General features: G+C 42.3%; 1 protein-coding gene across 2 annotated transcripts; it reads right to left on the bottom strand.

Moving 5' to 3' along the window:
* Window positions 1–267: 267 nt before the first annotated feature.
* On the bottom strand, window positions 268–21,315 carry LOC111952713 (uncharacterized protein C11orf24 homolog). Of its 2 annotated transcripts, XM_070435162.1 has the most exons (6): window positions 21,070–21,315; window positions 19,289–19,510; window positions 5,390–5,515; window positions 3,128–3,805; window positions 2,986–3,008; window positions 268–2,914 (listed from the first exon to the last, which is right to left on the bottom strand). In XM_070435162.1, the coding sequence occupies exons 2-6, from the start codon at window positions 19,494–19,496 to the stop codon at window positions 2,498–2,500; spliced, it is 1,452 nt and encodes a 483-aa protein (XP_070291263.1). In that variant the 5' UTR covers window positions 19,497–19,510; window positions 21,070–21,315; the 3' UTR covers window positions 268–2,497. The 2 variants fall into 2 exon arrangements, 1 of the variants encoding a protein (XP_070291263.1); XR_011474183.1 differs by lacking the exons at window positions 268–2,914; window positions 2,986–3,008 and adding an exon at window positions 7,151–7,208 and having other exon boundaries at window positions 3,227–3,805.
* Window positions 21,316–24,397: the final 3,082 nt, after the last annotated feature.

Raw genomic sequence — 24,397 nt, forward strand, 5'->3', positions numbered from 1 at the left:
ACCTATATACTAGGCGGTGTCAGAGGAAGGCCCCAAAAAATTGTCAAAGACTCCAGTCACCCAAGTCATACACTTCTCGCTCTGCTACTGCACAACAAGCGGTACCGGAGCACCAAGTTTATGACACAAAGGCTCCTTAACAGCTTCTAACCCCAAGCCATAAGATTGCTAAACAATTAATCAAATGGCCACCCGGACTATTTACTGATTTGATAATGTGTCTGAAGCCGCAGGATGTTAAAAAAAAAGACGCCATTTTARACAATGGCAAACTTGGTCTCTACTCATGTTCTCTATAATATACAATAACAGAAAAGGTACTTTTATGATATACAATTTGCCCTTCATTCTTTCACAAGACACCAGGCATTGTAAACACTGAGGATTAAGCCATAGTCCTGGCAGAAAAAGCACTCCTCGGGTTGAATGCTAAGGTTCTCCAACTGGCATGAACTCGAAAGGGGGAAAAGTAGAAGCAGATGTCCCTCTGTGTATGAGTGAGGCAGGCAACCATTCCCAGCCCAGATAAATATGCCATAATGAAACCTGCCTTTATAGTCACCTGCACCATATAGCCTTCAGCATTCCCTTTGATCCACTGGGCCTTATCCACAAAAAAATAAAAATCATTGCTCTTTGTTACTTATATTGTTTTTCTCAGTAATATCCACACTACAGTGTAACAAAGTCCATGTGGAACAGGACCTCTCAAAACAAAAGGCTTATACAGGCATCATGTCAGTGAGCTTATCACTAACCCCCTCGCTATCTGCTTCTCACCAGATATTCATATTGCAGATAATATTGAAATAGCATGTCCTGAAGGCTGTGATTTTCTGCAGTCTCTGATCTGACAGAGCTCAATAATGGGAGCAAACACACACAACCAGAGCAAATACAACATTCTGTAACATTGAAATAAAAAAATGAATATCAGGTCTTGGCAGCAATATATTGGGCAATTGCAGAGGGGTGATAAATTGTCAATGACAAATACTGTAGCAACCAATTGTTAGTTATTTTTTTACTAAATGCAATGTTCTTTGGCAAGGGGCAAAAAAGTTATTTTATTGCTAACTATTCCAGGAAATGGGAAACTAGAGCCTGTGTGGACCAGGAAGTTCCCAAGAGAACTGTGTGCGGAACAGGGATAAAGTCCAAGGTAATAGATGTCTGAACAAGGACTATTAGAAAGCACTGGAATGAAGAGAGCTAAGCAGAAAAACACCATTTAAAAACTGCCTCAAGGTACCAAAAGTTGTTTTCTCCTAAATGTTACTATTGGAATCCATGTTTTTCCCTTTTAGTTTTTGTTTCCCCCCCAAAAATAAATGCGTCACTGGTGAGTGCATTGTTAAGATGTCGGACCACCTCCCTGCTCTCATTTTCTTCTGTCAATTAATTCCTAATCCACACCTTCAAACCTTCTCAACAGACATTACATGTGCATCACATTCCCAGGAAGCAATTACTAGGCTACAGATGTGGGATATTTATGTGCACCACCTTGATTACACCCAGACTGATTGATATGCCCTTGTGATAAACATCAATATTTCTCCCTGCCTGGGAAACACAGCATATACTGTTCATAGGCCTGCAGAAATCTTAAGTCTTACAACAGTTGAAAGACTAGCAGACTACTAATGCATCTTGATTTACCCCTACTGCCATTTTATCAAACTATCTTTTGTGAAATATGAAAGGAAAATGTATTTTATTCTTACTTTTTTTCCCTTTACTGCAAATACCATATTTAACAGTGCATTAGTAAGATTTAAAATTGGCACATAACAGGCCTTCATACACATTTCCACCCTTGACAGAAGTTCCTCTGCCTTGGAAAGTCTCTTTTGGTTATCATACAAACTGTTCCTCCTCCTTCATAATGGCTAGACAATTCCCTTGGCTTCAACGTTAATGTGTTTCAGTGATCAATTTGGCATTTAATCTTAATCCAAGGAGAGGAATAGTAAACAAAGGAAATAARCTAGTCATGAACAAAGAAAAAAGGCATGAAAAATGACATACATATACACAAAAAACAATGGATACAAACAAAATAATAAACACCGAACAAATAAACCTTTTCACCACAGCAATCCAAATGACATTCCTTAGGAAAAAACAGTACTTAACCATCTGTCTTTAGTCCTATGGGTTGGGGATGGAAGCATCTGCGTAGAAATGTAAGACACAGAAATATAGGATAAACAAACCACTGTTGCGATACTTTGGCCCTTGGCCTAATGACCAAGAGGTCCATTTCTTGGCCCTTCGTAAGAGGTTAAGGCCTGAATAAAACCACAGCAGGTCTGGAGCAATTTATACATACAGTAGTTGAAAAAAATATGAAATTGGCTGGAGTACCATTAAGACAGAAAAGTTACACAATACTACAGCAAAGGCTGGTGCAAAATTGGCAATCTGTTAACTCACAAGTTATTAATCCTGTTCCAATAAAGAAATTAGAAAAACAAACACTCAACTGTCACTTTCAAACCCCTGAATCAGAATACATTCCATTGATGAGATAGTCCACCTGGGTGTAGTCTTTTGTCCTGTAGCTCTCATAGGCCTGTGTGAGGAAGAGGACAACCGTAACCAGGAAGAAGACGAGGCCAAACAACAGGACAGCCAATAGGGTACTTGTGTCCACCAACTGGTGTGTCAGAGGCCCCCCGGCAACAACGTCTATAATGGCTCTGTTGGTATCTCCGTCAAGCCTTTTTGTGCTGACCTCAACAGTGAAGGTCGAAGGGACTATGGCGTTTCTGGAGGTAGCTTGAGAGCTGGGAAACTCCGGACTGGTTGGTGATGGATTCTTCTCCTCAACTGTAGATGAGTCTATGGTGGTAGGGGTGGTTATGTTTGGAAAAGTTAGTGGTATTGTTGTGGTGGTGGTGGTAGTTGGGTGTGTTGTGGTGGTGGTGGTAGTTGGGTGTTGGTGGTGTTGGGTTTGGTGTTGGTGGTGGTGGTAGTTGCTTGTGTTGTGGTGGTGGTGGGTAGTTGCTTGTGTTGTGTGGTGGTGGTGGTGGTAGTTGGTTGTGTGGTGGTGGTAGTTGTGGTTGTGTGTGGTGGTAGTTGGTTGTGTGGTGGTGGTAGTTGGTTTGTGTTGTGGTGGTAGTTGGTTGTGTTGTGGTGGTAGTTGGTTGTTGTTTGTGGTGGTAGTTGGTTGTGTTGTGGTGGGTGGTGTGGTAGTTGGTTTGTTGTGGTGTGGTGGTAGTTGGTTGTGTTGTGGTGTTGGTGGTAGTTGGTTGTGTTGTGGTGTTGGTGGTAGTTGGTTGTGTTGTGGTGTTGGTAGTTAACAGCATTGCTGTTATTGGTACTACAGTGGTGATAGTAGTGGTATTTGTTGTTGATAATGCTGTTGTCGTCATCTGTGGATTGGCTGGTGGAGAGGTCAGGGCTGAGGGAGTCGTTGTAGTTCTAGTTTCCTGCTTTACTGAAGTGGTTGTCTCTGAGGTTTGGACTGTTGACTTAAGGGGTATGTCAGGTACTGTAGTTCCTCTGGAGGCATTGCTAACAGTCTTACTGGGAATGAAGGTGCCATTCTTAGCGGCTGGCATGGGTGCTGCAGTCATGGTAGTAAATGCAGTGGAGATGGGGGCCTGCCCATTATCCTCACAAAAATGCAAGGTAGAGTCAGTCTCATTGAGGGCAGAGGTGTCTGTAATTTGATTGGCATTATTGCTGGCTGTCAATTCAGGAGCAGTGAGGTTTTGATAGATTTCTGATGAAGTTATGGAACTTGAAGACCCAGTGGTAGGTCCAGCTTCACACTTAAGACCACTGATGTTTTTATCTGGGGGAGAAAAACTGATTTTAAAGTCTGACAAATGTAAATGCATTACATGATAAGTATTACAATCACAAAATAGATTGTTAATTTACAAACCAAAAGATAACATTACTAGATTTATCAATTACACTGAACAAAAATAACACACAACAATTTCTAAGATTTTACAGAGTTACAGTTCATAAAAGGAAAGTAGTCAATTGAAATAAATTAATTTAGGCCATAATCTATGGATTTCACATGACTGGGAATAGAGATATGCATCTGTTGGTCACAGAGACCTTAAAAATGGCAGGGGCATGGATAAAAAAAAAGTCAGCATCTGGTGTGACCACCATTTGCCTCATGGGCATAGAGTTGATCAGGCTGTTGATTGTGGCCTGTGGAATGTTATCCCACTCCTCTTCAATGGCTGTGTTAAGTTGCTGGATATTGGCGTGAACTGGAACACTGTCGTACACGTCGATCTAGAACATCACAAACATGCTCAATGGGTGACATGTCTGGTGAGTATGCAGGCCATGGAAGAACTGGGACATTTTCAGTTTCCAGGAATTGTGTACAGTTCATTGCAACATGGGGCCGTGCACTATCATGCTGAAACATGAGGTTATGGCGGCAGATGAATGGCACGACAATGGGCCTCAGTATCTCATTCACGGTATCTCTGTGCATACAAATTGCCATCACTAAAATGCAGAAAAATAAATCAGAAAAACGCGTGCCTGGTACAGTTGAAACCGGGATTCATCCGTGAAGAGCACACTTCTCCAGCATGCCAGTGGCCATCGAATGGGAGCATTTGCCCACTGAAGTCAGTTACGATTCCGAACTGCAATCRGGTCAAGACCCTGGTGAGGATGACGAGCACGCAGATGAGCTTACCCGATACGGTTTTTGACAGTGCAGAAATTCTTTGGTTGTRCAAACCCAGTTTCATCAGTTGTCTGGGTGGCTGGTTTCAGACGATCCCGCAGGTGAAGAATCCGGATGTGGAGGTCCTGGGCTGGCTTGGTTACACTTGGTCTGTGGTTGTGAGGCCGGTTGGACATACTGCCAAAATCTCAAACGATTTATGGTAGAGAAATTAACATTCAGTTCTCTGGCAACAGCTCTGGTGGACATTCCTGCAGTCAGCATGCCAATTGCACACTCCCTCAAAACTTGAGACATCTGTGGCAGTGTGTTGTGTGACAAAACTGCACATTTTAGAGTGGCCTTTTATTGTCCCCAGCACAAGGTGCACCTGTGTAATGATCATGCCGTTTAATCAGCTTCTTCATATGCCACACCTGTCAGGTGGATGGATTATCTTGGTAAAGGAGAAATGCTCACTAACAGGGATGAAACAAATGTGCACAACATGAGAGAATGCTTTTAGTGCATATGGAACATTTCTGGGATCTTTAATTTCAGCTCATGAATCCAGCACTTTACATGTTGCATTTGTATTTTTGTTCAGTGTAATATTTATATTGATGGTAATAAGAAGTTATATTCTGAACATTTCTAACAATGAGTACACATGCACTTTCATATTTAAACATTCTCCACCAAATGTGTTTAAATATTGCAGCATTTGTATACCTTGTATCCTTATCAGGTCATCGACGGCGATATTATTGCAGTTGGTGCCATTGGGACACTTCAAGAAAAAGCAGGTGCAGTTCTCTTTCCAAAAGACAAAACGATCACAGGTCGTATACAGGAAGCCTGTGGAATGAACACAACAAATGAAAAGAAATTCTTGCATGCAGTCAAAATCTTATATTAAACCACCACCAAATAAGTAATTGCTCAAAATAAATTGTACCCCTTCATGCTTCATTGTGAGCAAGATTCCTGGCACCATGACATTCTGTTTGTCTCAAATGAATTCAGTAAATTTTCCTAGCATGTATCAAATCAATTCAGGCTGAAGAACAGCATGAACCAAAAGCATTTGTTATGCAGGCGACATCAATATGCGACCTCATCACCTTTGGGCTCCAGAGTGGCGCAGCGGTCTAAGGCACTGCATATCAGTGCTAGAGGCGTCACTACAGACACCCTGGTTCTTTTCCAGGCTGTATCACAACCGGCTGTGATTGGGAGTCCCATAGGGCGGCACAATTGGCCCAGCGTCGTCCGGGTTTGGCCGGTGTAGGCCGTCATTGTAAATAAGAATTTGTTCTTAACTGACTTGCCTAGTTAAATAAAAGGTTACATTATTATATTTTTTTTAATACAAAAAAATAGCTGGTCAACAACTTATCCAAACATTTTCCATCCTTATAAAAAAAAGTTACAATCAGCCCTGGGAATTTCTTACATTTTCACCACAGTACTATGGTTGGTTTTACTCTATTTTTTGTGACTCTTATTTTATTCCTCTCTGTCAGTGCTTTTTCAGGAGACCTGGGATCCATTACAGAAACAGATGAGAGAAAAACAGGCCTGTTTTACACCTCCTTTGATCCCTGCCAAACTTTGTGTGTGACTGAAGAGGTAGCTCCAGTACACCTCAGCCTCAACATCCGGCAGTGCCCGCCTGGTGTCTCTTCTCCCACTTCAGAGCAGACCTACTGATGAGGACAACAGGTGGGGTGAATCTTCAGACCAGAGGCAGACTTGGGCCTGGACCGAAGGAGAGGAGCTAGCCCCGTTAGGGAGTCAGTGTGAGAGATAGCAGAGCTAGTTGTGTGACCTCAAGTCACTCTCCTCCCCTGCCTTATTTTAGAGCTGCTGCTAGGCACTGAGGCATCAAAAGTCCTTTGTGGTTAAAAACTTCAGGTGAAATGGCCTAGAGAGCCATTCCTGGTCAGTGATGGCAAACTAATTGGAAGGCCAGACACTTTGTGTTTTAAATTATTCTGCAGCTGTTCCAAATGGGACGGGAAAAGAGTGGAGGGTTGGGGAAAGCAGGGTCAGTGGGTTTGAAAATCAAAGTTGCAGAGGGCCCCTCACTCTTCAATTACTAGGGGTCACCCTATGCTAAGGGCTTGACGTGTACCAAACATACAGGTCTCTAAGCTGGAATGCTGAATGATTATGTATTTATAGCGCTTTGTCATACCACACATTACATGCTTCCAGATGGTAATACCAACCTTGTTTTCATACCCTACTACTCTCAACCCACATTGCATCGTATGCCTCTCAGAAAAGCTGTCGCTTGTTTGGAGTGGATCATGTGGTGGAAATGGAAGAGGGCTGGGCTATTTACAACTAACTCCTCCCAAGAAGATAAAAACTGCCTGGGGTATATGTATGTACTTGCTGCATGCATCCGACCACTCAGGTGGTGCACCTTGTGCGGCAAAAGTATTGTAAGATTTAATTAAAGAACATGTCATGACAAAGACTCACCAAAGCAGGGCCAGGCTCATAAACACAGCAAGGCCTAAGCATCCCTTTCATCTTAAATCTGAAACACATGGCTTCTTTGAAATTATGTCCTTTAGCAGAGATGTGATTTGAGAAAAAAAAGAAAAAAAAGAAACACATGGCTTTGCTTTTAACAAAGACGATATTCCACAGACTATTCCCATATCAGTCGTGTTCCTACTTCATCCAAGAGGTAAACGTTAAGAAGTAGGGAGGTAGAGTTGCGGCCAAATACATTGGCACCCTGCACTTTTATTAAACAATTCCCTATTTCTTCAAGAATACGTTTTTTTTTTTTTATTGATTTTCAACATTGCAGAACAAATGTTATTTTAGTAACCTTAAGTGTAAATTGAGAAAATAAAGGCAAATGGCATGGACAAAATTACTGGCACAAATGTATTATAATCCCTAATAATCCTGTTTGCACGGACACATTTGAAAATCAGGCTACTTGATGGGACTTTTGATAAATGCGGAAAATCGCCTATCACAATAAACACTACCACAGTGACCATGTTATTTTTGCGAAGACTATTTGATTCTGAGTTCCGACAGAAATAGTTTTCACATTCTAACTTTGTAAGACGCATACTTTCAGTTTTTCCTGAATTTATGCCTTGATCACACCGACAGTGTCATTTTGGTACATCAGAAGTACATTCACATTTATTTCCAATGGGCCGCTGCATTTGTGTTGCAGAGGCAGTTGCAGTACTTTCTGCGTTGTGCGTACGTCGGATTTATCGAAAGTATGCATCAAACTGTATATGCATACGGCTTGACAGAATTGGTTGTATAAGGTGAATGTTTAACTTTAGTTGTACACATATCCAAATGATGCTGCGTACCATTTTGCGCAATGACGCTGTGTTTTTTTTACAACTGCGACTTGGCCAAGATAAAGCAAAGCGACACAAATAACAGAGTTACACATGGAATAAACAAACATTGTCAATAATACAGTAGAAAAAGTCTATATACAATGTGTGCAAATGAGGTAGGATAAGGGAGGTAAGGCCATAGGGGCGAAATAATTACAATATAGCAATTAAACACTGGAGTGACAGATGTGCAGAAGATGAATGTGCAAGTAGAGATACTGGGGTGCAAAAGTGCAAAATAAATAAATAAATAACAGTATGGGGATGAGGTAGTTGGATGGGCTATTTACAGATGGGCTATGTACAGGAGCAGTGATCTGTGAGCTGCTCTGACAGCTGGTGCTTAAAGTTAGTGAGAGAGATATGAGTCTCCAGCTTCAGTGATTTTTGCAGTTCGTTCCAGTCATTGGCAGCAGAGAACTGTAAGGAAAGGCAGCCAAAGGAGAAATTGGCTTTGGGGGTGACCAGTAAAATATACCTGCTGGAGCGTGTCATACGGGAGGGTGCTGCTATGGTGACCAGTGAGCTGAGATAAGGCGGGGCTTTACCTAGCAAAGACTTGTAGATGACCTGGAACCAGTGGGTTTGGCGATGAATATGAAGCGAGGGCCAGCCAGCAAGAGCATACAGATCGCAGTGGTAGGTAGTATATGAGGCTTTGGTGACAAAACGGATGGCACTGTGATAGACTGCATMCAATTTGCTGAGTAGAGTGTTGGAGGCTATTTTGTAAATGTCATTGCCAAAGTCAAGGATCGGTAGGATAGTCAGTTTTACGAGGGTATGTTTGGCAGCATGAGTGAAGGTTGCTTTGTTGTGAAATAGGGTTTGGATTGGAGATGCTTAATGTGAGTCTGGAAGGAGAGTTTACAGTCTAACCAGACACCTATGTATTTGTAGTCGTCCACATATTCTAAGTCAGAACCATCCAGAGTAGTGATGCTGGACGGGCGGGCAGGTGCGGGCAGCGATCGGTTGAAGAGCATTTATTTAGTTTTGCTAGCATTGAAGAGCAGCTGGAGGCCACGGAAGGAGTTGTATGGCATTGAAGCTAGTCTGGAGGTTAGTTAACACAGTGTCCAAAGAAAGGCCAGAAGTATACAGAATGGTGTCGTCTGCGTAGAGGTGGTTTAGAGAATCACAAGCAGCAAGAGCGACATCATTGATGTATACAGAGAAGAGTCGGCCCTAGAATTGAACCCTGTGGCACCCCCATAGAGACTGCCAGACGTAAGCGAGGCAGTCATTTGAGAAACCAAGGCTGTTGAGTCTGCCGATGAGGATGTGGTGATTGACAGAGTCGAAAGCCTTGGCCAGGCCAATGAATACGGCTGCACAGTATTGTTTCTTATCGATGGCGGTTATGATATCGTTTAGGACCTTGAGCATGGCTGAGGTGCACCCATGACCAGCTCGGAAACCAGATTGCATAGTGGAGAAGGTACGGTGGGATTCGAAATGGTCAGTAATCTGTTTGTTCACTTGGCTTTCAAAGACCTTAGAAAGGCAGGGTAGGATAGATATAGGTCTGTAGCAGTTTGGGTCTAGAGTGTCTCCCCCTTTTAAGAGGGGGATGACCGCGGCAGCTTTCCAATCTTTGGGAATCTCAGACGATACGAAAGAGAGGTTGAACAGGCTAGTAATGGGGGCTGCAACAATTTCGGCGGATAATTTTAGAAAGAGATGGTCCAGCTCTTTCAGAACATCAGCTATCTGGATTTGGGTGAAGGAGAAATGGGGGAGGCTTGGGCAAGTTGCTGTGGGCGGTGCAGGGCTGTTGACCGGGTTAGGGGTAGCCAGGTGGAAAGCATGGCCAGCCGTAGAAAAGTGCTTATTGACATTCTCAATTATCGTGGATTTATCGGTGGTGACAGTGTTTCCTAGCCTCAATGCAGTGGGCAGCTGGGAGGAGGTGCTCTTATTCTCCATGGACATTAGTGTCCCAGAACTTTTGGGAGTTTGTGCTACAGGAGGCAAATTTCTGTTTTAAAAAGCAAGCCTTTGCTTTCCTAACTGCCTGTGTAGATTGGTTCCTAACTTCCCTGAAAAGTTGCATATCGCGGGGGCTATTCGATGCTAACGCAGTACGCCACAGGATGTTTTTGTGCTGGTCAAGGGCAGTCAGGTCTGGAATGAACCAAGGGCTATATCTGTTCCCGGTTCTCCATTTTTCAATATGGACCTGATGGTGAGGAAAGCACTTTTAAAGAATAACCAGGCATCCTCTACTGATGAAATGAGGTCAATATCCTTCCAGGATACCCGGGCCAGGTCGATTAGAAAGGCCTGCTCGCTGAAGTGTTTTAGGGAGCGTTTGACAGTGATGGGGGGTGGTCGTTTGACCGCAGACCCATTACGGATGCAGGCAATGATCGCTGAGATCCTGGTTGAAGACAGCAGAGGTGTATTTAGGGGGCAGGTTGGTTAATATGATATCCGTAAACACGGGCACCCTCATAGATTTGGGGGTTGTACCTGGTGGGTGCATTGATAATTTGTGTGAGATTGAGGGTATCTAGTTTAGATTGTAGGATGGCCAGAGTGTTAAGCATGTCCCAGTTTAGGTCACCTAACAGCACGAGCTCTGAAGATAGATGGGGGGCAATCAATTCACATATGGTGTCCAGGGCACAGCTTTGGGCAAAAGGTGGTCTACAGCAAGCGGCAACAGTGAGAGACTTGTTTCTGGAAAGGTGGATTTTTAAAAGTAGAAGCTCAAATTATTTGGGCACAGACATGGATAGTAAGAGAGAACTCTGCAGGCCATTTCTGCAGTAGCTTGCAACTCCGGCCCCTTTGGCAGTTCTATCTTGTCAGAAAATTTTATAGTTAGGGATGGAAATTTCTGGGTTTTTGGTGGTCTTCCTAAACCAGGATTCAGACATGGCTAGGACATCCGGGTTGGCAGAGTGTGCTAAAGCAGTGAATAAAACAAACTTACGGAGGAGGCTTCTAATTTTAACATGCATGAAACCAAGGCTTTTACGGTTACAGAAGTCAACAAATGAGAGTGCTTGGGGAATGGGAGTGGAGCTAGGCACTGCAGGGGCTGGATTAACCTCTACATCACCAGAGGAACAGAGGAGGAGTAGGATAAGAGTATGGCTAAAGGCTATAAGAACTGGTCGTCTAGTACGTTCAGAACAGAGTAAAAGGAGCAGGTTTCTGGGCACGGTAGAATAGATTCAAGGTATAATGTACAGACAAAGGTATGGTAGGATGTGAATACAGTGGAGGTAAACCTATGCATTGAGTGACGATGAGAGATATTGTCTCTAGAAACATCCTTTAAACCAAGTGAGGTCACCGCATGTGTGCGAGGTGGAACTAAAGGGTTAGCTAAGGCGTATTGAGCAGGGCTAGAGGCTCTACAGTGAAGGCAATAATCACTAACCAAAACAGCAATGGACAAGGCATATTGACATTAGGTAGAGGCATGCGTAGCCGACTTGACTCGCACATATTGCCTCGATCACACCTGCAGTGTCATCGCGCCAAATGTACTGTAGCATCATCTGGATATGTGTGCAACAAAAAAGTTGAACATTTACCTTCTGCTACTATTTCTGTCAAGTTGTCCATGCATTTAATTTGATGCATACGTTCGATAAACCCAACGTACGCACCACACAGAACGCACTGAAACGCAATGCTGGAAGGCAAACGCACCGTTCCACTGGAACTTAATGTACTTCCAGTGTTTTATAATTTTTTATTTAACTAGGCAAGTCAGTTAARAACTAATTCATATTTACAATGACGGCCTACACCGGCCAAACCCGGACGACGCTGGGCCAATTGTGCGCCGCCCTATGGGACTCCCAATCACGGCCGGTTGTGATATAACCTGGATGTACCAAAATGCAATCTTGCACACTTTTCGGTTTTTACTTTGAATACATTTATCAACATCTTTTGTTTCCCCCTCGCTTAACTTTTTTACCCCAGACACTTTATCTGGATATGGTTCTACAGGATCACCACCAGCCGAAAAAGCTAAGTAGTAACATTAACACTATGCCATCGAATTGCAGTCGCTGTACTCATAATATACAGGAGAACTATTGCCTTATGGTGAGGATAGCCGTGTTGCAAGCACAGCTTCAGATGCAATCGTTAGGCAAGGGTAATTTCAGTGTAGGAAAGGATGAAACAGCATCTGTGCCACCAGTAAGTACAGATAGTAGTATAAATCCCCCCCGCACAGTCCCCGCAGCCGGACAATTTTYTCAAGACTTCTGGAAAGAAATGCTGTCGGCATGCTCAACCGGTGTCGCTCATTCAGCCGACAGAAACTTTTAACCGGTTCTCCCCACTAAGCCTTCTCAGGTCTCTCCTCCACCCGTTACAGGGTCTGAGCCGCCGAAGCCTCCCACCATTAGCTCAGACAAATTGAAAACCCTAGTCATTGGTGACTCCATTACCTGCAATATTAGACGTAAAAACGAATCATCCAGCGATCATACACTGTTTACCAGTGGGCGGGGCTACCGACGTACTGGCTAATCTGAAAATGGTGCTGGCKAAGGCTAAAACTGGCGAGCGTAGAGACTATAGGGATATTAATATCCACGTTGGCACTAACGATGTTAGGATGAAACAGTCATAGGTCACCAAGCACAATATAGCTTCAGCGTGTAAATCAGCTAGAAAGATGTGTCGCATCAAGTAATTGTCTCTGGCCCCCTCCCAGTAAGGGGGAGTGATGAGCTCTACAGCAGAGTCTCACAACTCAAATCGCTGGTTGAAATCTTTTTTACTTCCCCTCCCAAAAGATAAGAATTTGTAGATAATTGTCCCTCTTTCTGGGACTCACCTACAAACAGGAGCAAGCCTGGCCTGCTGAGGAGTGACGGACTCCATCCTCTCTGGAGGGGTGCTCTCATCTATGAACATACTTTAGAGACAGGGCTCTAACTCCCCTAGCTCCCCAATGAGATAGCCAGCCTGCCAGCTTAGTGGAGCCAGCCACTAGCACAGTCAGCTCAGCTATCCCCATTGAGACAGTGTCTGAGCAAAACATGGCGGTGTTCGCTTTAGCAATCTCACTGGACTAAAAACCTCCTCCATTCCTGTCATTATTGAAAGAGATTGTGATATTTCACATCTCAAAATAGGGTTACTTAATGTTAGATCCCTCACTTCCAAGGCAGTTATAGTCAATTAACTAATCACTGAAACATGGCTCAAGCCTGATGAATTTACTGTGTTAAATGAGATCTCTCCTCCTGGTTACACTAGTGACCATATCCCCCACACATCCCGCAAAGGCGGAGGTGTTGCTAACATTTATGACAGCAAATTTAAATTTACAAAAAAAATAAAAAATGACCGCGTTTCTCTTTTGAGCTTCTAGTCATGAAATCTATGCAGCCGACTCAATCACTTTTTTTTCAGACCTTGTAGTTATGGCAGGTAGTATTCACATTTTTGGTGACTTTAATATTCACATGGAAAAGTCCACAGACCCACTCCAAAAAGCTTTCGGAGTCATCATCGACTCAGTGGGTTTTGTCCAACATGTCTCCGGACCTACTCATTGCCACAGTCATACCCTGGATCTAGTTTTGTCCCGTGGAATAAATATTATGGATCTAAATGTTTTTCCTCATAATCCTAGATTATCAGACCACCATTTTATTACATTTGCAATCACAACAAATAATCTGCTCTGACCCCAACCAAGGATCATCAAAAGCTGTGCTATAAATTAATTGGACAACCCAAAGATTCCTAGACGCCCTTCCAGACTCCCTCCACCTACCCAGTGACGTCGGAGTACAAAAATCGGTTAACCACCTAATTGAGGATCTTAATTTAACCTTGCGTAATACCCTAGATGCAAACAAAAAAACATGTCGCAAGAAACTAGCTCCCTGGCATACAGAAAATAACCGAGCCCTGAAGCAAGCTTCCAGAAAATTGGAACGGAAATGGTGCTCCACCAAACTGGAGGTCTTCTGACTAGCTTGGAAAGACAGTACTATGCAATATCGAAGAGCCCTCACTTCTGCTCGATCATCCTATTTTTCCAACTTAATTGAGGAGAATAAGAACAATCCAACATTTATTTTTGATACTGTCACAAAGCTAACTAAAAAACATCGTTCAACAAGAGAGGTTAGCTTTCATAGCAATGATAAATTCATGAACTTCGATGAAAAGATCATGATTATTAGAAAGCAAATTACGGACTCCACTTTGAATCTGCGTATTTCTCCAAAGCTCAGTTGTCCTGAGTATGCTGTTGTGCAGCAACTTACTGCCTTCCTGAAGACAAATAATGTATACGAAATGATTCAGTCTGTTTTTTTAACATAGCGCTGAGACTGCACTCATGAAGCTGGTAAATTATCTTTTAATGGCATCAGACCAAGGCTCTGCATGGGTCCTTTTGCTCCTAGACTAGAGGTCGACCGATTAATCGGATTGGCCGATTAATTAGGGCCGATTTCAAGTTTTCATAACAAATCGGAAATCAGTATTTTTGGACACGGATTTGGCCAATTTCTTATTTTTTTTACACGTTTATTTAACTAGGCAAGTCAGTTAAGAACACATTCTTATTTTCAATAACGGCTTAGGATCGGTGGGTTAACTGCTTTGTTCAGGGGCAGAATGACAGATTTTTACCTTGTCAGCTCGAGGATTCAATCTTGCAACCTTACTAACCGTAATGTGTGTAACTAGTCCAACGCTCTAACCACCTGATTACATTGCACTCCACGAGGAGCCTGCCTGTTACGCGAATGCAGTAATTGGCCACGGTAAGTTGCTACCTAGCATTAAACTTATCTTATTAAAAACAAACAATCATAATCACAAGTTAACTACACATGGTTGATGATATTACTAGTTTATCTAGCGTGTCCTGCGTTGCATATTATCGATGCGGTGGCATTCGCGAAAAAGGACTGTCGTTGCTCCAACGTGTACCTAACCATAAACATCGATGCCTTTCTTAAAATCAATACACAGAAGTATATATTTTTTAAACCTGCATATTTAGTTAATATTGCCTGCTAACATGAATTTCTTTTAACTAGGAAAAATGGTGTCACTTCTCTTGCAACAGAGTCAGGGTATATGCAGCAGTTTGGGCCGCCTAGCTCATTGCAAACTGTGTGAAGACAATTTTTTCCTAACAGACGGCCAACTTCGCCAAACGAAGTTTAACAAAAGCGCATTTGCGAAAAAAGCACAATCGTTGCACGACTGTACCTACCCATAAACATCAATGCCTTTCTTAAAATCAATATACAGAAGTATATATTTTTAAACCTGCATATTTAGCTAAAAGAAATCCAGGTTAGCAGGCAATATTAACCAGGTGAAATTGTGTCACTTCTCTTGCGTTCATTGCACGCAGAGTTAGGGTATATGCAACAGTTTGGGCCGCCTGGCTCGTTGCGAACTAATTTGCCCGAATTTTACGTAATTATGAAATAACATTGAAGGTTGTGCAATGTAACAGGAATATTTAGACTTATGGATGCCACCCGTTAGATAAAATACGGAACAGTTCCGTATTTCACTGAAAGAATAAACGTTTTGTTTTCGAGATGATAGGTCATTAATTTGGTCGAATCCGGAAACTAAGGCTCGTATTTCTGTGTGTTATTATGTTATAATTAAGTCTATGATTTGATAGAGCAGTCTGACTGAGCGATGGTAGGCACCAGCAGGCTCGTAAGCATTCATTCAAACAGCACTTTTGTGCGTTTTGCCAGCCGCTCTTAGCAATGCTTCAAGCATTGCGCTGTTTATAACTTAAAGCCTGTCAACTCCCGAGATTAGGTGAATGTGAAATGGCTAGCTAGTTAGCGGGGTGCGCGCTAATAGCGTTTCAAACGTCACTCGCTCTGAGACTTGGAGTAGTTGTTCCCCTTGCGCTGCAAGGGCCGCGGCTTTTGTGGAGCGATGAGTAACGCTGCTTCGAGGGTGGCTGTTGTCGATGTGTTCCTGGTTCGAGCCCAGGTAGGAGCGAGGAGAGGGACGGAAGCTATACTGTTACACTGGCAATACTAAAGTACCTACAAGAACATCCAATAGTCAAAGGTATATGAAATACAGATGGTATAGAGAAATAGTCCTATAATTCCTATAATAACTACAACCTAAACCTTCTTACCTGGGAATATTGAAGACTCATGTTAAAAGGAACCACCAGCTTTCATACAGTGGGGCAAAAAAGTATTTAGTCAGCCACCAATTGTGCAAGTTCTCCCACTTAAAAAGATGAGASAGGCCTGTAATTTTCATCATAGGTACACTTCAACTATGACAGACAAAATGAGAAAAAGAAATTCCAGAAAATCACATTGTAGGATTTTTAATGAATTTATTTGCAAATTATGGTGGAAAATAAGTATGTTCACCTACAAACAAGCAAGATTTCTGGCTCTCACAGACCTGCAACAACTTCTTTAAGAGGCTCCTCTGTCCTCCACTCGTTACCTGTMTTAATGGCACCTGTTTGAACTTGTTATCAGTATAAAAGACACCTGTCCACAACCTCAAACAGTCACACTCCAAACTCCACTATGGCCAAGACCAAAGAGCTGTCAAAGGACACCAGAAACATAATTGTAGACCTGCACCAGGCTGGGAAGACTGCATCTGCAATAGGTAAGCAGCTTGGTTTGAAGAAATCAACTCTGGGAGCAATTATTAGGAAATGGAAGACATACAAGACCACTGATAATCTCCCTCGATCTGGGGCTCCATGCAAGATCACACCCCGTGGGGTCAAAATGATCACAAGAACGGTGAGCAAAAATCCCAGAACCACACGGGGGGACCTAGTGAATGACCTGGAGAGAGCTGGGACCAAAGTTACAAAGCCTACCATCCGTAACACACTACGCCGCCAGGGACTCAAATCCTGCAGTGCCAGACGTGTCCCCTTGCTTAAGCCAGTACATGTCCAGGCCCGTCTGAAGTTTGCTAGGGAGCATTTGGATGATCCAGAAGAAGATTGGGAGAATGTCATATGGTCAGATGAAACCAAAATAKAAYWTTTTGGTAAAAACTCAACTCGTCGTGTTTGGAGGACAAAGAATGCTGAGTTGCATCCAAAGAACACCATACCTACTGTGAAGCATGGGGGTGGAAACGTCATGCTTTGGGGCTGTTTTTCTGCAAAGGGACCAGGACGACTGATCCGTGTAAAGGAAAGAATATGGGGCCATGTATCGTGAGATTTTGAGTGAAAACCTCCTTCCATCAGCAAGGGCATTGAAGATGAAACGTGGCTGGGTCTTTCAGCATGACAATGATCCCAAACACACCGCCCGGGCAACGAAGGAGTGGCTTCGTAAGAAGCATTTCAAGGTCCTGGAGTGGCCTAGCCAGTCTCCAGATCTCAACCCCATAGAAAATCTTTGGAGGGAGTTGAAAGTCCGTGTTGCCCAGCAACAGCCCCAAAACATCACTGCTCTAGAGGAGATCTGCATGGAGGAATGGGCCAAAATACCAGCAACAGTGTGTGAAAACCTTGTGAAGACTTACAGAAAACGTTTGACCTCTGTCATTGCCAACAAAGGGTATATAACAAAGTATTGAGATAAACTTTTGTTATTGACCAAATACTTATTTTCCACCATAATTTGAAAATAAATTCATTAAAAATCCTACAATGTGTTTTCTGGATTTTTTTTTCTCATCTTGTCTGTCATAGTTGAAGTGTACCTATGATGAAAATTACAGGCCTCTCTCATCTTTTTAAGTGGGAGAACTTGCACAATTGGTGGCTGACTAAATACTTTTTTGCCCCACTGTATGTTCTCATGTTCTGAGCAAGGAACTTAAACATTAGCTTCTTTTTTTTTTTTACATGGCACATATTGCACTTCTACTTTCTTCTCCAACACGTTGTTTTTGCATTATTTAAACCAAATTGAACATGTTTCATTATTTGAGGCTAAATTGATTTTATTGATGTATTATATTAAGTTAAAATAAGTGTTCATTCAGTATTGTTGTAATTGTTATCATTAAATAAATAAATAAAAATCAGCTGATTAATCGGTATCGGCTTTTTTTGGTTCTCCAATAATCGGTATCGGCGTTGAAAAATCATAATCGGTCGACCTCTATCCTAGACCTTAGTGCTGCTTTTGACACCATCGATCACCACATTCTTTTGGAGAGATTAGAAACCCTAATTGGTCTACACGGACAAGTTCTTGCCTGGTTACGATCTTATCTATCGGAAAGATATCAGTTTGTCTCTGCGGATTGTTTGCCCTCTGACAAGTTTCACTGTTCCTCAAGGTTCCGTTTTAGGACTATTGTTTTCACTATATATTCTACCTCTTGATGATGTCATTCGAAAACACAATATCAACTTTCACTGCTATGTGGACGACACAAAGCTGTACATTTCGATAAAACATGGTGAAGCCCCAAAATTGCCTACCCTGGAAGCCTGTGTTTCAGACATAAGGAAGTGGATGGCGGAAAATGTTTTACTTTTCAACTTGGACAAAACAGAGATGCTAGTTCTAGGTTCCAAGAAACAACGTGATCTGTCAGATCTGAAAATGAATCTTGATGCTTGTACAGTTGTCTAAAATAAAACTGAAGGACCTCGGCGTTACACTGGACCCTGATCTCTCTCTTGACGAACAAATCAAGAATATTTCAAAAACAGCTTTTTTCCATCTTCGTAACCTTGCAAAAATGACAGTTTAAAATCAAATTATTAGTCCGCATGTAAACATTACCATTGATGGCTACAAAAATTAATTTGTTGGCAGTTCTTAGCCAAAGGCTATGCAACCAAGTACTAGCTCCGGGGTGCCAATAATATTTTCCATGCCATTTGTCGTTATTTTCTAAATTACATTTGTAAACTTATGTTTACAAATATAAAATTGGTTGCGCAATGCTGAAAATCCAACAACAAGGTATGGTGAACAATGTATTTAACAATTTTTTGGGGGTCTATTTTAAAATAAATGGGGAATCATTTATGAAAACTGCTTATCTTCTAAATGAGCTTTTAGACACCTTATGAGCGACTACCATTTCCACAAGAAGTGGTACGACAACATATCAAAAATTACTTCATTAACTTCTGTGAACAGGGTGTATGTAGGCTACATTGCACAACAAGCTATTTTATACGTTTACAGTCAAATCATTTGTTTATTGAGTTTTATGTGCATTTTCAGTGGGACAACCCACTGCAATATGGCAGTAACACCTGATTTATAGAGGGACTCAAACTTACATGCTTCCAAGCATTGGGTTTGATTTGTCATTTTATGTCTGGCTATAACGCAGTACTCGCTGATAACATGGGATGACAGACAAGGCAGCAAAAAGAGCCCCAGGACCAGGAGAAGATGCAGGGTCATGGTGAAATGGTGGCACACACACTGGGCAGGGAGACGGAGGTGGTGGACAGGAGTCACAATGAAGGCAGGGGACACCACCATCACAGCTCTAACATCTACAGGACACAGACATGGAAAACGGTCTTATTTAAGGTGTTTGCGGTTGTCATCAGCCCATACAAATTCATATAGGCCTACTTTACTTTTTTTTAACTTGCATTTCATTGTATTTTTTCAATAGAGCAGCAGTTGGAATATATTATAACCATGTAAATTCCAGTTTATTCAAGACACATTTGTATAAAAATATTGTCAATTTTTACATCTGTAGAGCAAAATAAAACGTAGTCGATGTTTTGCTGTAGGCGTGTGCCCTGAGTAACGGGACCTGAGCAGTTTAGAGTCCAAGTTTGACTCATGAGCACCATCTAGCAGGATTGCACTGAAACTGCAAGATGGGCTTGCGTAATTTATTAATCTCGGGTAATGAGTAACTAAAATCTCACGCAATTGGTTTCCGTAGTATGTCCAAGATATTATAATTGTATGGACTATTACACAAATTATACATGAGGTTACAGTTCTAAGATCTAGCTAGCCTGAAGACCAGAGTTAAGCTTGCAGCCAGGCACAAAAGTTGATATTGTACAGGGCAATACCAACTATTGTTAACCTGTACCTGAAGGCCAGAATAGTTATGTTGAGGCACTATAATTGTGATACAATAAATATCACACGTATACAGGTCAGATATTCAACTGAGTAGGCCTCAAAGCAGCTTTTGAATTCCAGTCCTGTTCATTCTTTCTGGACACTCACTGTTTGTAATCAATGCTCAAGTTTACATAAGGCAAACTCAAGGACACTTTTTCATAACTCCTGTTGGGTCTACCCTAAATAAAATCAGCATTGAGCTGAGCAAATTGTCACAGTTCACTACTGTACATGTATGCCAACGTGGATATAATGTGATGGGTTTAACAATGGATTTGCTCCATTTCACTCCATTTCACTCCACAACTGGACAAACGACCAGTTTACAGAGTATGGGTATGAAAAACACCAGAGCATTTGGGCTAGTTATTTATTACAAACGTTTAACCCATTGTGCATTCATTTGGCACTAAGGTTAACCATATACCGTCGCAGGTGCTTGTCAATACAGCTAAACCTGCATTACTTTTTCCTAAACATACAAGCATCTGTCTTCAGACCTCTCCCTAGCTGAGTTTACTCAACTCCACGAGATAGATATCTTAATTTTTTTAACACAGGGATCTGAACTAGAACTAACCACTCCCTAGCCCAGTAATTTGGCTAGACGCTAACTAATAGCCAACACTGCGTTGCAATGCAGGTTCATCACACTAACGTTAGTTTGTTAACGTTAGTTAACTAGTTACTTTTTTAGCCAATTGGACAGCTAACTAACAGTTAGTTTTTGACTTCGCTAGTTACTACCACATCCACCACAGCACAGGTCCAAGCAAGTTGTTAGTAGTACCAAACAGAGACTGTAGAGAAATAACCCCATATCTCTGGAAGCAAATGACACTCAACAGTCAATACCCACTTCAATATTATTTGGTAGTAGCTAGGTAGGGGAGCCAGCTAACTAGCTAGCCACCTAGCTGGATAGCTAGCTAACGTTAGTTGAACACCAAATGCAACTCACCCAGGCAGGAGGCGAACAATACACACCTTCAGTCAATTCAGGTCTCTGTTCTTGTAGCTAGAAAACACCATAGCAGTTGACAGTCTATAGACAAACCAAAGAGGTGTCATCTCATGTCAACCAACATCAGAAAAACATCCCACTTTCCAACACAGGTGTAGCTAACTGAAGTAGCTAACTGGCTAAGCTAACAACTACTTAAGGGTCATCATAACTAGTTACCACAATCACAAAGTCAGAAGGCCCGCCTACTCGACCAATCATATAAGGGAGTGTGATGACGCGAATGCCGGTTTACGGTTCGTAGTAAACAACCAATCAGATGACGAGGTGTGATGACGCGTATGCCAACCGGGTTGCAGGGACATGCGAGAGACGTATTTATTTGATCTATTGATTCGTCAATGATTTGATTATTTATTAGATATAGAAAAAAAGGTTAAATATATATACACTGCTCAAAATAATAAAGGGAACACTTAAACAACACAATGTAACTCCAAGTCAATCACACTTCTGTGAAATCAAACTGTCCACTTAGGAAGCAACACTGATTGACAATAAATTTCACATGCTGTTGTGCAAATGGAATAGACAACAGGTGGAAATTATAGGCAATTAGCAAGACACCCCCAATAAAGGAGTGGTTCTGCAGGTGGTGCACAGACCACTTCTCAGTTCCTATGCTTCCTGGCTGATGTTTTGGTCACTTTTGAATGCTGGCGGTGCTTTCACTCTAGTGGTAGCATGAGACGGAGTCTACAACCCACACAAGTGGTTCAGGTAGTGCAGCTCATCCAGGATGGCACATCAATGCGAGCTGTGGCAAGAAGGTTTTCTGTGTCTGTCAGCGTAGTGTCCAGAGCATGGAGGCGCTACCAGGAGACAGGCCAGTACATCAGGAGACGTGGAGGAGGCCATAGGAGGGCAACAACCCAGCAGCAGGACCCGCTACCTCCGCCTTTGTGCAAGGAGGAGCACTGCCAGAGCCCTGCAAAATGACCTCCAGCAGGCCACAAATGTGCATGTGTCTGCTCAAACGGTCAGAACAGACTCCATGAGGGTGGTATGAGGGTCCGACGTCCACAGGTTGGGGTTGTGCTTACAGCCCAACACCGTGCAGGACGTTTGGCATTTTGCCAGAGAACACCAAGATTGGCAAATTCGCCACTGGCGCCCTGTGCTCTCCACAGATGAAGCAGGTTCACACTGAGCACATGTGACAGACGTGACACGCCGTCTGGAGACGCCGTGGAGAACGTTCTGCTGCCTGCAACATCCTCCAGCATGACCGGTTTGGCGGTGGGTCAGTCATGGTGTGGGGTGGCATTTCTTTGGGGGCCGCACAGCCCTCCATGGGCTCGCCAGAGGTAGCCTGACTGCCATTAGGTACCGAGATGAGATCCTCAGACCCCTTGTGAGACCATATGCTGGTGCGGTTGGCCCTGGGTTCCTCCTAATGCAAGACAATGCTAGACCTCATGTGACTGGAGTGTGTCAGCAGTTCCTGCAAGAGGAAGGCATTGATGCTATGGACTGGCCCGCCGGTTCCCCGACCTGAATCCAATTGAGCACATCTGGGACATCATGTCTCGCTCCATCCACCAACGCCACGTTGCACCACAGACTGTCCAGGAGTTGGCGGATGCTTTAGTCCAGGTCTGGGAGGAGATCCCTCAGGAGACCAACTCCGCCACCTCATCAGGAGCATGCCCAGGCGTTGTAGGGAGGTCATACAGGCACGTGGAGGTCACACACACTACTGAGCCTCATTTTGACTTGTTTTAAGCACATTACATCAAAGTTGGATCAGCCTGTAGTGTGGTTTTCCACTTTAATTTTGAGTGTGACTCCAAATCCAGACCTCCATGGGTTGATACATTTGATTTCCATTGATAATTTTTGTGTGATTTTGTTGTCAGCGCATTCAACTATGTAAAGAAAAAAGTATTTAATAAGAATAGTTCATTCATTCAGATCTAGGATGTGTTATTTTACTGTTCCCTTTATTTTTTTGAGCAGTGTATATTTTTTAAACAACTTAACATAGCCTTGCAGTCCACCTTTTTGATATTTTGTACCAGTTTCCGTCTCTGTACAAAGACATGGTCTTCAAGCTATAGAAAATAGAAAAACATTTAATAATAATACATTGGACTTACATGGCACTTTTCTAGACACCTAAAGTTTTTTACAGTGTGAAACTCACCACCCACTTACATCCTCTTTATTTGTATTTATTTTATTGGCCCATCCACCCCCCTCTTCGGAGGACAAAAGTTCACTTCTTTTTTTTTTACAGATATTTTGTTACATATGTATTATTCATACACTTTACATACAATGGTACTTTTATATACAGTATTACATGATAGGAATAGTTTGATGATATACACATGAAGTTGAAAACAGGACAAATATAAGCACCACCCCATGGGATCCTTTGTGTCCACAGAGTTGGGACACCTGTTTAAAGTCCCATAATTTTCCAATTTATTGAGTAACTTTCCATTGTTAGTTAGTACTTCAATATTATTCAAATTAAATTGTTGTAAGCGTGTATGGTATAAATTACAGTGATCTGTCTTTGAACCTACTGCATCCTTGTTAATTTTAACAGCATATTTGTCTTTGACTTTAGTTTGTTTGTCCGTCTTCCCAGTGGTGGCATTCATACATCTTTGAAACAGAACATCATTGAGTGGGAGACTTTTACTCTCACAGCAGAGCTTTTTTTCACCTGCCAAAGGCTGTGCATCTGTTGAAGGTCAAGAATATGCAGTGGCGACGCATCATTCAGGGAAGGTGGGGCAGAGCCCCATCTGTTTTGAGCCCCACCTGTTTAGCAAAAAAAGTAAAAAATTATAATATACAGTACCAGTCAAAAGTTTGGACACACCTACTCATTCAAGGGTTTTTCAAAATTTGTACTATTTTATACATTGTAGAATAATAGTGAAGACATCAAAACAATGAAATAACACATATGGAATCATGTAGTAACCAAAAAAGTGTTAATCAAAACAAAATATATTTTAGATTTTAGATTCCTCAAAGTAGCCACCCTTTGCCTTGATGACAGCTTTGCACACGCTTGGCTTTCTCTCAACCAACTTCACCTAGAATGCCTTTCCAACAGTCTTGAAGGAGTTCCCACATATGCTGAGAACTTGTTAGCTGCTTTTCTTTCACTCTACGGTCCAACTCATCCCAAACCATCTCAATTGGGTTGAGGTAGGGTGATTGTGGAGGCCAGGTCATCTAATGCAGAACTCTATAACTCTCTTTCTTGTTCAAATAGCCCTTACACACCCTTGACGTGTGTTGG

Source organism: Salvelinus sp. IW2-2015, linkage group LG26, assembly GCF_002910315.2.
Source record: "Salvelinus sp. IW2-2015 linkage group LG26, ASM291031v2, whole genome shotgun sequence".
Taxonomy (NCBI): Eukaryota; Metazoa; Chordata; class Actinopteri; order Salmoniformes; family Salmonidae; genus Salvelinus; species Salvelinus sp. IW2-2015.

Excerpts from the sequence above, each read along its gene's own strand:
- LOC111952713 (XM_070435162.1), bottom strand. The coding sequence starts at position 19,496 with ATGGTGGTGTCCCCTGCCTTCATTGTGACTCCTGTCCACCACCTCCGT. Across the intron at positions 3,009-3,127 it reads TACCACCACAACACAACCAA|TACCCACCACCACCACAACA; the intron begins CTACCACCACAA and ends AACACAAGCAAC. Across the intron at positions 2,915-2,985 it reads CCACCACCACCACAACACAA|CCAACTACCACCACCACCAC; the intron begins GCAACTACCACC and ends ACCACAACACAC.